This window comes from Mobula birostris, chromosome 24 (genome assembly GCF_030028105.1).
Source record: "Mobula birostris isolate sMobBir1 chromosome 24, sMobBir1.hap1, whole genome shotgun sequence".
In the NCBI taxonomy this organism is placed as follows: Eukaryota; Metazoa; Chordata; class Chondrichthyes; order Myliobatiformes; family Myliobatidae; genus Mobula; species Mobula birostris.
Window position 1 is genome coordinate 44,434,430 of NC_092393.1, and position 11,186 is coordinate 44,445,615.

At 39.6% G+C, this 11,186-nt stretch overlaps 1 protein-coding gene across 1 annotated transcript; it reads right to left on the reverse strand.

Moving 5' to 3' along the window:
* Positions 1-7,411: 7,411 nt before the first annotated feature.
* Positions 7,412-9,506, reverse strand: LOC140187092 (somatostatin receptor type 2-like). The gene has a single exon (XM_072242037.1). The coding sequence runs from the start codon at positions 9,338-9,340 to the stop codon at positions 8,252-8,254; it is 1,089 nt and encodes a 362-aa protein (XP_072098138.1). The 5' UTR covers positions 9,341-9,506; the 3' UTR covers positions 7,412-8,251.
* Between the last annotated feature and the right edge of the window lie 1,680 nt (positions 9,507-11,186).

Genomic DNA, 11,186 nt, shown 5'->3' on the forward strand with positions numbered 1-11,186 from the left:
TCACAAAGGATTTAATTTGGCTTTTTTGACACTGACCAACAGAAAAAGGCTCTTTCATGTCAAAGTGAAAACAGATCTCCACAAAGTGATCTAAATTAATTGCAATTATAAAACACAAAATAATTGATTGCATAAGTATTCACCCTCTCCCATTTAATATGATACACCAAATCATCACTGGTGCCACCAATTGGTTTTAGAAGTCACATAATGAGTTAAATGGAGATCTGTTTTTGGAGACCTGTGTGTAGTCAAGGTGTTTCAATTGATTGTAGTAAAATAAAAATAAACCTGTTTCCAGAAGGTCCAACTGCGGGTGGACCAATTGTCAGAATCCTGGCAAAAACTACACCATGAAGACAAAAGAACACTCCAAGCAACTGTACAAAAAGGTTGTTGAAAAGCACAAATCATGAGATGGTTACAAGAATATTTCCAAGCCACTGAATATCCCTTGGAATATAGTTAAGTTAATCATCAAGAAATAGAATGAATAAGGCACAGCAGTAAATCTGCCTAGGACAGGCCATCCTCAAAAACTGAGTGACCGTGCAAGAAGGGGACTAGTGAGGGAGGCCACCAAGAGACCTATGACAACTCTGGAGGAGGTACAAGCATCAACGGCTGAGATGGGAGAAACTGTGCATATAATAGCTGTTGTCTGGTTGTTTCACCAGTCACAGCTTTATGAGAGAGTGGCAAAGCGAAAGCCACTGTAGAATAAAACTCATAAGAAATCGCCGCTAGAGTTTGTCAGAAGGCAATTGGGAGACTCTGAAGTCAGCTGGAAGAAGGTTCTTTGGTCTGATGAAACCAAAATTGGGCTTTTTGGCCATCATTATGTTTGGCGTAAGCCAAATACAGCACATTATCAAAAACACACCATCCCTACTGTGAAGCATGGTGGTGGCTGCATCATGCTGTGGGGATGCTTCACTGCAGCAGGCCCTGGAAGGCTTGTAAAGATAGAGGGTAAAACAAATGCAGCAAAGTACAGGGAAATCCTGGTGGAAACGCTGATGCAAGCTGCAAGAGAACTGTGACTTGGGAGAAGATTTGTTTTCCGGCAAGACAATGACCCCAAGCAAAAAAGACAAAGCTATACAGGAATGGCTTAAAAACAAGAGTGGCCAAGTCAGAGTTCAGACCTCAATCCAATGAGAATGTGTAGATGGACTTGAAAAGAACTGTTCACTCACAATCCCCATGCAATCTGACAGAGCTTAAGCAGTTTTGTAAAGAATGAGGAAAAATTGTAGTGTCCAAATGTGCAAAGCTGAGTGAGACCTAACCACAGAGAATCAAGGCCAGCGATGCATCTACTAAATACTGACTTGAAAGGAGTGAATACTTATGCAATCAATTATTTTCTGTTTTATATTTGTAATTAATTTAGATCACTTTGTCCAGATATGTTCACTTGGACACAAAAGAGTCTTTTTCTGTGATCAGCGTCAAAAAAGCCAAATTAAATCCATTGTGATTCAATGTTGTAAAACAATAAAATATGAAAACTTCCAAGGGGGCCGAATAATTTTCATAGTCTCTGTATACTATTACAAATAGAACTGCGTTAATCTTACAGGGTGGCTAAAAACAAAAAGAACTTGTAAGATTGTTTAATTGATTATATTTTTCCCAGTTGCTTTCTGGACTGGTTCAATTACTTTGTCTGTTCCAGAAGTGCATGACCCTCACAGTGATGACACATCTTGAAATGATCTAAAATGGTTACAAGTTGAATTTTGATAAAATATCATACTATACCACAGTGGTCCCCAGCCTCCAGGTTGCGGACTGATACATTGTTGTGAAGAATGCAGTGGTGCAGCTGTAGGCGGCACCTAATTAACTAGCTCGTTTATTTCGTCTTTTTTCTTAAAGATGTGCTGGGTGCGTTCCGCCTACCGCTGCACCACTGCATTCTTCGCAGCAACGTATCGGTCCGTGGCCCAGAGGTTGGGGACCACTGCTATACCACCTCTTGCGTTGGAGATTACATTGAAACATTAACTTGAAATTTCTTTCAGTGCATAGGAATTAGATTTGACAACAACTCCAGCTTAAAAGAACAGTGCTCTGTTGTTAATGGCTGAATCATTAATACAAGAAGTCTTTACCCAACAATAATAAATGTAACAAAAGATGATACCAGCATTAAAAATCACCTCAAATGTTTTTATTTTCCATGAGAACAAACTCTCTTTACATTACCTCATTAAGTTCCTGTGCATGCTAATTGGTTTACACTATATCTGCTCAAAGTATTCTTCTGGGGTGGGTTTCATTCTCAGTATAATGCACATAATTCCATAGGAGATCTGATTAGTCAATATTCTAATTTACAATCTATTCCAATACTTTTAATTATTTCTAAGATGTTGATCATACTTCCTTTTCTGAATTACTCATATGTTTTGCGTTTTAGATTAAGCTTCCTTTTCTCATTTCCTGCAAATTAATTTTATGCCTTTCATTGCATTTTTAATTAATTTTCCCATTTTCCACAAGTTGCACCTCCTTCTGCGTAATTATTTGCAACCTTTGGCATTCTCATTTATGATACCCTGGTGTATTAGTAACTTAGGTTTATACTTTAGCCCAGACCCTCTATTTATTATCCCACTCACTGCACTGTAAACACTTTAAACCACTATTTATAATGTTGTTTACATTATAAATATGTGCTGGTATCTATGTATTTATGCACATTTTAATCAATATCCTCCAACCCGACATTCTATATAATTCTTTCTTTATTTATAATTATTGAATATTGTTTTTGTAGCATGTTGCACCATGACCACCACATCACGGCAAATTCCTAATACATGTAAATATATATGGTGAATCAAGATAATCTGTGAATTTCTGGATCCTTTAGTCATTCTTCATTGATAAAATCATTGCCACCAATTTGTGAAAATGGTTACAATGGTCATATTTTCTTAATAGCAGTTCTAGATATTTTTGCTACTGCAGTGATATCTGTAATAAGTGTTAGGATTATCTGACTAATTGTTACAACAGCAACTGCAGAAATTGTGCTTAACACCTTTGGAGAAGGCTGCACACTCTGTTGAATATGAAAGTGTACTGGTCACTGACAACAGCTTTGAGATTTCTGTATTCTATATGCAAACATCACCAAGTTGCTATAGTTTACAAATAATGCCATAATTGGTTTTGCAAAATTTGGGCCAATTTTGGTATGGTTGTCCAAAACATCAGTTTAAGATCACTAACCCTTCTTGTTCACATAATAGTTGCATTTAATCAAGTCGGTCTTTTTTCAATTATTTGTACCATTCAGGATCCTGTTTGCTGATTTCCCTACAGGTTGATCCTATAATCCCTTTTGGCAACTTTGCAGCAAAGGGGATATGCTTTTGACTTTTCAGAGTTTTGAGATCACATTCCAAACAAATTGACTTGTAAAAATATTGTCTAGAGATTTGTTAACTTTTGGCCCAGTTTTCCTGCATGTTATGGGTTCCTATGGGACTGTGAGGAACAGACAGGAATCTGGAACTGAGGCCTAGTTTAAATTAACCAAAATCTTCTTGAATGGCAGAGCAGGCTCAAGCAATTGTAGATGTCAGCTTGTACTTACTTGTCTTTCTTATGTTCTTGTTCCATATTTATTTTCTTTAACTTAAATCGGCTGACATTTCAGTAAACATTTCTAAAATTTGCTGCACACTGCAAAGTCTTTCTTTTTTTTTCATAGAAACATAGAAAACCCACAGCACAGTACAGGCCCTTCGGCCCACAAAGCTGTGCTGAACATGCCCTTACCTTAGGACTAACTAGGTTTACCCATAGTCCTCTATTTTTCTAAGCCCCATGTACCTATCCAGGAGTCTCTTAAAAGACCCTATCGTTTCCACCTCCACCACTGTCACCGGCAGCCCATTCCATGCACTCACCACTCTTTGTGTAAAAAGCTTACCCCTGACATCTCCTCTGTACCTACTTCCAAGTACCTTAAAACTATGCCCTCTTGTGCTAGCCATTTCAGTCCTGGGAAAAAGCCTCTGACTATCCACACGATCAATGTCTCTCATTATCTTGTACACCTCTATCAAGTCATCTCTCATCCTCCGTCACTCCAAGGAGAAAAGGCCGAGTTCACTCAACCTGTTCTCAAAAGGCATGCTCCCCAGTTCAGGCAACATCCTTGTAAATTTCTGAAATCTTCATGTTTGAAATGAGTTTGAAATGCAACCTGTAAGTGTAGCAAATGCAAATAATTATTTAAAAACCATTCTTTTTCTTATGCACTTGGTTCAAAAATCTGCCTTCACTTTTAAATTCTCTGATGCTCTCCATCTCCCCTTATCCATTCTCTGTATTAGCATGTATCTGACAGTGTTTCGGCCTGAAACATTGAGTGTTTATTTCTCTCCATAAATGATGCCTGACCTGCTGAGCTCCTTGTCTGCGGTATTTTGGCTTTCCAGCATCTGCAGAATCTCTCATATTTACGACAAATATTCTTTATTTTTAGATAGACTTGGATTCTTAACAATTGTCCAAACTCTTTTTAGGTTATTCTATTTTGTCCTATAAATACTAGTTTTCATTTCTCTATTTTGTTATTACATTACACGTTTGAATTTTGTTGTTGCCTCAAGCACCATTATAAATTTTTCACATATAGTACTTTGGAATTTGAGATATAGTAAAATTCCTTTGGGATAAATATCAGGTCTATTGAACTTCAATCTTCTTATGCTGCTGACCTTTCTTTTTATCCTCATAGGGATTTCATGTCTGCAAAGTTATTGGACTTGGGCATTGTTCAGGTTTATGTCTGACTCCCCATCATTAAATCTAAAATAACATCTGGTTTTAGTTACCCAGCAACAATGCAATGCAACAATATTCCCTTGCCTCCATGCGCTTTCCTTAGTTGTGTTGCTGCTATGCAAGTCAGTACCTGGGTAGTTGAAATCCCAATGATCATCAATATAAATCTGGTGCTTTGGTTCATTAACAAGGACCTTGCTTTCTGCGAAGATCCCAGAGCTCAACATGTCAACATAATCTGCAGCAAATTCCAAGCGACCCTGCATGATTCAACATATTATATAGTCAAGGCAATTTACCATGACATAATAAAATACTGTTCAGAGAACATGTGTATTAGCTCATCGTCTCCAAATGATCATTATTTGGATTGCATTTAATATACCTACGTCAACTGAGTCCAGTAAATACGTGAATACTGTTTCAAGCCATACACTCAGCTAACATATTGAGATCCAAACTCAAAATAGACTCTAATTGTCTTGATAATGCTTTATTTTTGTAGTTCTGCCCACAAAGTATGGTAAACCCTTAACAGGCTGACTAAATAGGGGCTGTGGACAATTCTGATTTGATGAAGATGGGCGTGAAATCACAGAGGAACATCTGGAAAAATTTCTGAAATGCTCGTTCGCTGCTGTCGTTACTGCGTGGTCGGGAATCTTTCGGAGGGTAGGCCTCAAAATCCCCAGCTTTGCCTGCTGTTGGCGACCGAGAAGGGGGTCGAATCGTTCAGATAGTGATAGCACTCAGTACTCGGTGTCGGAGAGCTGAGCAGTGCTCTAAGTTTTTGGATGACTCAGAGTGTGACTGTGGTTGGGTATGGCGGGGAGAGTTTTTCTTCCTTCTCTCCATCTGCGTGAGATGTAGGATATTTGAGAGACTTTGAACTCTACTGTGCTCATGGACTCCTTCATCAAGTTATGGTATTGTTGCACTGTTGTAACTATATGTTATAATTATGTGGTTTTGTTAGTTTTTTTCAGTCTTGGTCTGTCCTGTGTTTTGTGATATCACACCGGAGGAAATATTGTATCATTTCTTAATGCATGCATTATTAAATGACAATAAAAGAGGACTGCATGTCTTCATAATCTAAATTTAATACAGTTTAATATAGGTATTAATATTCTCATATAAAAACCTACCATTTTAAAAAGTATTTATTTCTTCATGTATTAAAATTTAAATCATAATATAAAAGGCTGGTTTATCATTTGGTCAATGTGTATTCATTAATTGCCTGTTATTATTACAAGGTAGGTGTTTGCAGATTTACAACTGAGTTGTTGATTTGGCCTAATACTGGAATTGGAAGACCTAAATTCTGATGTGTTGCATATGGAAAGTACAAATGTTTGGTGTCCAACAGCAGATTGACATGGAGTTTTAGATAAATATCCTCTTGCCAATTCAAATTTAGCATGTAAAACTTTTGGCACCATCTCAGTACCAAATATTTGGAAATAAGTTAACATTACATCATGAGTTGGACGTCACTGCTTCCCCACTGTACTGAAAAGAATTTCTTTACATTAAGGAAGCAAAATTGGTCACTAAACTGAACCAATTTCCTAGATGTAAGATTTTATAAATCATTATCAGGATAATTATAGGCAATTATGTAAAAGGCAGGAAATGTCATAAATTTGTACTAATGCTTGGTGGGACCACAGAAGGCTTAGATAAACCTGCTGCTGATAAAGCAAATGTGAGACTGTATATCAGCCTGATGATAAGATGACTCATAAATGGTGAGGATAGACATAACTGTCCTTTCTCAATCAATGATTGGCATTGTATTAGTCAAGTATATTTTTATGAATTAATTTGTTGAGGTCATTGTCAAACCCATTGAAACTATAAGCCAAAATCAAAACTTACTCAACCCTAACTTATGTTTACCTTTTGACAAGATAATATCAAACATGTTTGCACCAGGTTACAACCTTATAATTAACTGATAAAATATTCAAGGCCTGTCAAAAACATTTTAACTAACAGAATGTCAGGTAATTTATCAGTCTGAATCCATTTGCTCAGGTAGAGTGCTAAGATCTGTGATATCAGACTGCAGATCCTTAAATGTAATTACAATTGTAATTGAGTATCCCTGTGGCTGCCTGTAAGGAGACCGATCTCAATGTTGTGTACAGTATACATACTTTGATTTTGTACTTTGAAAGAAAACCTGCCCTAGATGAATTAACACATCTCACCTGAGAATCCAAGATTGATTAAAGTTAGGTTTTCTTTGACTCTGGTTTGTAAAATGGGCAACTTCAAGTAGTTAAGAATGGAGATGTCTGAATTGAAACAACTGGTGCACGTTGTGGCTGAGGGAAGGTTCTGCTACCAAAAGCCTGTAATAACAGGGCAGGATATGGATTTGGCACTTTTAAATCGGCCAGTGCCGTCCGAAAAAGATGAGAGGTCGGTAACTAACTTTTTTGTACTTATCACTGTATGTGAAACGCTTTGATTCGGTAAGTTTCATAAAAATGCAAATACTTGTTTTTAAAAAGACTGTCAGTACAGTACTGTGCACTGCACTTTGTTGAGTATTTAAAACATTTTTACAAGAGATGTTTAATCCGTATTTATATAACTTCTAAAATTAATTAAATTTAAAAATTACTTTTCAATTTCAATCCACTGGTCTTGGAGAGACGGGGATTCGTTCTTGGGAATCGCTTTCGGTCCTAGGTGAACAGCTATTCGGAGAAGACTGATAAACGTGCCTATAATAAATTACCGCAGCCACCTATAAATGGATATTATTGGTAAAGTAGCATTTATTAATTTCGCTCTGAAAACACAAACACTGAAGTTTCTGGCAGATTGTTAATTACTAATTGTTAACTTCCACCAAACTCGACATTATGACACGAATTCCGACAACTGTGTGACTGTCTTCACATTATTTGCAAAAACAACTAGATTACAAAATAATTCATGTGCTTGGTAGATTCTCAGAGCGAAATCAATAAACGTCACTTTACCATTACTTTGCGGGGATCTATTTAAACGCTCTCCCGTAATATTATTATAGGCGCATTTATAATATGTTCTCCAGATAAGATGACCATAAAGCATCGACAATCCATCGCCACTGAATTTGAAACGTCCCGTCCGAGAGTCTTTTGTCAGTTTGCATTACAATTTTCTTCATAAATGATTCGCAAATTAAACAAGAATGCATTCAAAGCGAGCGGGAATCAGGCGAGAATTCGCGGCTGTCGCAGTCGTTCTCTGCGGGGGCGGGGAGGGGGAGGCCTGCAGTTGTACAAGAGGTTGTTTCACGTCGCCCTCGGCTGTGGTGCTCGGCTCCGTGCTTCCCAAAGTTATCAAAAATTCTCGGACCGGGAATTCCTTCTGGACTGGAGATTTTAGGGAACCTGGTTGCGGGAGTGGGCGGCCAACGACGGGAAGAGCGCGGCTATCTGACCGCGGTCTCCAACTCCCCACCGGAGGTCTCGGTCTGATCCGCCGTCTGGTGATGTGCGGCGATCTTCGCAAGTCTGGGACATAGCATCATTTGGAAAGCTCTCCCGAAACTTTCCGACAAGCAGATGTAGAGGATGGGGTTGGCGCAGCTGTTGAAGTACGAGAGGACCACCGTGAACTCGAAGAGCTTCCTCAGGGAGACGTTCCAGGAGACGGAAATGGAGACCACACAGATGTTGAAGGTGTAGAAGGGGAGCCAACAAATGGCAAAGACCGCCACTATGGCAATCACCATGCCGGTAATCTTCTTCTCCGACCTCACTGACGCCGGGCTGTGCGTAGATCCCGCCGTGGTCTTTATCTTTACCAGCAACAAGATGTAACAGAGCGAGATAATGGTGAAAGGTAACGCGAATCCCAGCACAAAGGCACTCACAACGAAGGCAGTTCTCCGAACAAAACTGGGCTCCGGCCAGATTAAGGTGCACATCTCTGAAGTGTCATCCACCCCCGAATAGATGGCCATGGGGATCACAGGTACGAAGGAAGTTAACCACAGGATGACACTGACTTTCTTGGCCAGGCTAGAACTCCGCAACCTAGAAGATACGACGGGGTAGGCAACGGCCACGTACCTGTCCATGCTCATCGCCGTGATGCAGAAAACACTGGTAAATTGGTTAATGCCGTCCAAAATCATCACCGACCTGCACAGTAAGTGGCCTAAAGGCCAGCGATGGAGAGCGACTTGCAACGCCAGGAATGGTAACCCCAACATAAATAAGCCGTCCGCCAGGGCCAGGTTCAGGATATAAATGTTGGTCACCGTCCTCATCTTCTCATGTCGGACAATGGTGAAGATCACTAAGGAATTGCCGAGCAGCCCCACCACACAGACCAGACAATAGAGAATAGGGATCGGGAGGTCGGCCATACTGGGAGTTATGTCATATTTGAAGTCCTCGGTGTGATTTTCCGGCCATGGTCCGTCGAAGGTGTTGGCTTCAGCCTCTGGGTTAAAGGATGTTTCCACGTCCGTTTCCACAACAGAGGCGTTCATTTCGGATGAGAAATAGTTCATTAGAATGATCCTTTGTTAAATTTAATCAAGCGATCACTTTTGTGTGCTCTCTGAATATTCACTAGACCTGGCCCCTTCCACCCGCCAAATTGTCCATTCACCGTCTTGTACACCTTTCCGCTTCTGTTGTTTTGTGAGTCATTGTAAGTAGCTCCTAAAGCGCCAACTGCTCCAAGCGCCCCAGATCGCTGAACTACTCTGCGTAATCACTCCCTCCCTTAAATAGTTTCCATCTTTCCTGGCATTAAGTTACTTTGTCAATGGTCATCAGTTAAGGCATAGCGCCCACTACAGCGACTAATTACAATTCTTATCACTCATTGCAGAAATTTACCAGATTTGACCATAATTATTTATTTCACACGGTCCCTTCATTCCCCAAATCAACGCGGAGGCTGTCCTGGCATTAAATGTTTAAATAGATTGGATTTGATTCTCAATCATGGATTTATTTAGTTCCAGTCAGTCGTATATTTCTATCAGCTCATGCCTGAAAGTATACTGTAATGGGTTGACTATTAGTTAGTAACTAGCTGGGATTGTAACGGGGGCGAAGGTTCTACGCATGAAAAAAGCTTGTAGATCAGCAAATAGCCCACAAACTAATTTTTGAAGAGAGAAGCGAGGAGGATGAAAGGAGTGAATGATTTTCTATGCGTTAATGAACACCATTAAAGACGGCTTTCAACGAAACTGCCCCGTACGGCGGAAACCACCGGCGAAACGTGCTTAAACATTCGACTCCAGATGGGACTTTATTTTCTTCCGGATGACTATGTCAAGGAATTTCTGGAATTTCTCATTCTCCATCCTCATCAATCACAAGTCGCGCCCAATTTAACACTTCCCAGTTTGGCAAACGTTAATAATTCCAACATTAAATATCGCATCACTGAAATTCCGTTGAGTGATGCGACTAAGCGTGAGTTGGCCTAAGGTTTGCTCAAGCCTCTAAAATCTGGGCAATACAAGGAAGCACACTTTGCAAAAGTTGGGACAACATTTCGAAGGAGTTCTGAATTTAATTCAGCACTTTTAAATGTAAAATGCTGACATGAAGATTGTTTAAAAGAATCAATAATCAGCAAAATGTTCCAACTACTGATACATGCACAGGTTGATCCAGCTCACTTCCAATAATATTATGCTTTCTTTGAGCTGATAGCTATTATTTTCTAACATTATTATTCAATGTCCTGGGGAGCTAGTGACTTAAATCCAAAATACTTCTGTTTTCGTTTTAACAATCTCGCACTTGCTCACTGAGTAGAATGAAAGGACGAGCATTTCCACAGACTGGACACACGGTGATTTACTCCCCGCAGTTAACCCGGGGAATCCAAGCCACTGCACACAATGTGAATGTAAAGAAACTCTCTGCATGAACAGTGAAACTATTGACCTGTCCTACCTCGGAACGCCCTGACCCTGCTTATTTCTGAAACGCTTGCAGCGTTTGGACCCAGTGCCATCACTTTTCAAAGAACCATACTAAGAATATGCGGCGGAATCGCACATTTTAAATTGCTACGGCGGATTTTGCCATGTTTAAAACAAAAGGGGTTCCCTTCAGAAAAGGGTTCGGTTCCCAGTTTTGTAAATGACGTTGTTTGGGTAAGATTAGCTGAGGGCAATGGTTTTATCAATCATCCTTTGGTTCGAGATCCACAGAAACCTCCAGTTAGATCAAAAGTAATCCTATTTGCTAAACTGTGTAAAGTGATCCATTTACAAATGAGTATTAAATTATGCTATCTCCAGTCCGTCCAGTGTTCACTCCAGAGCAACACGCCGTACGATCTTCCAAGAGGCTTATTTGTGGCGCCAGCGAAAACTGAAGTGGGAG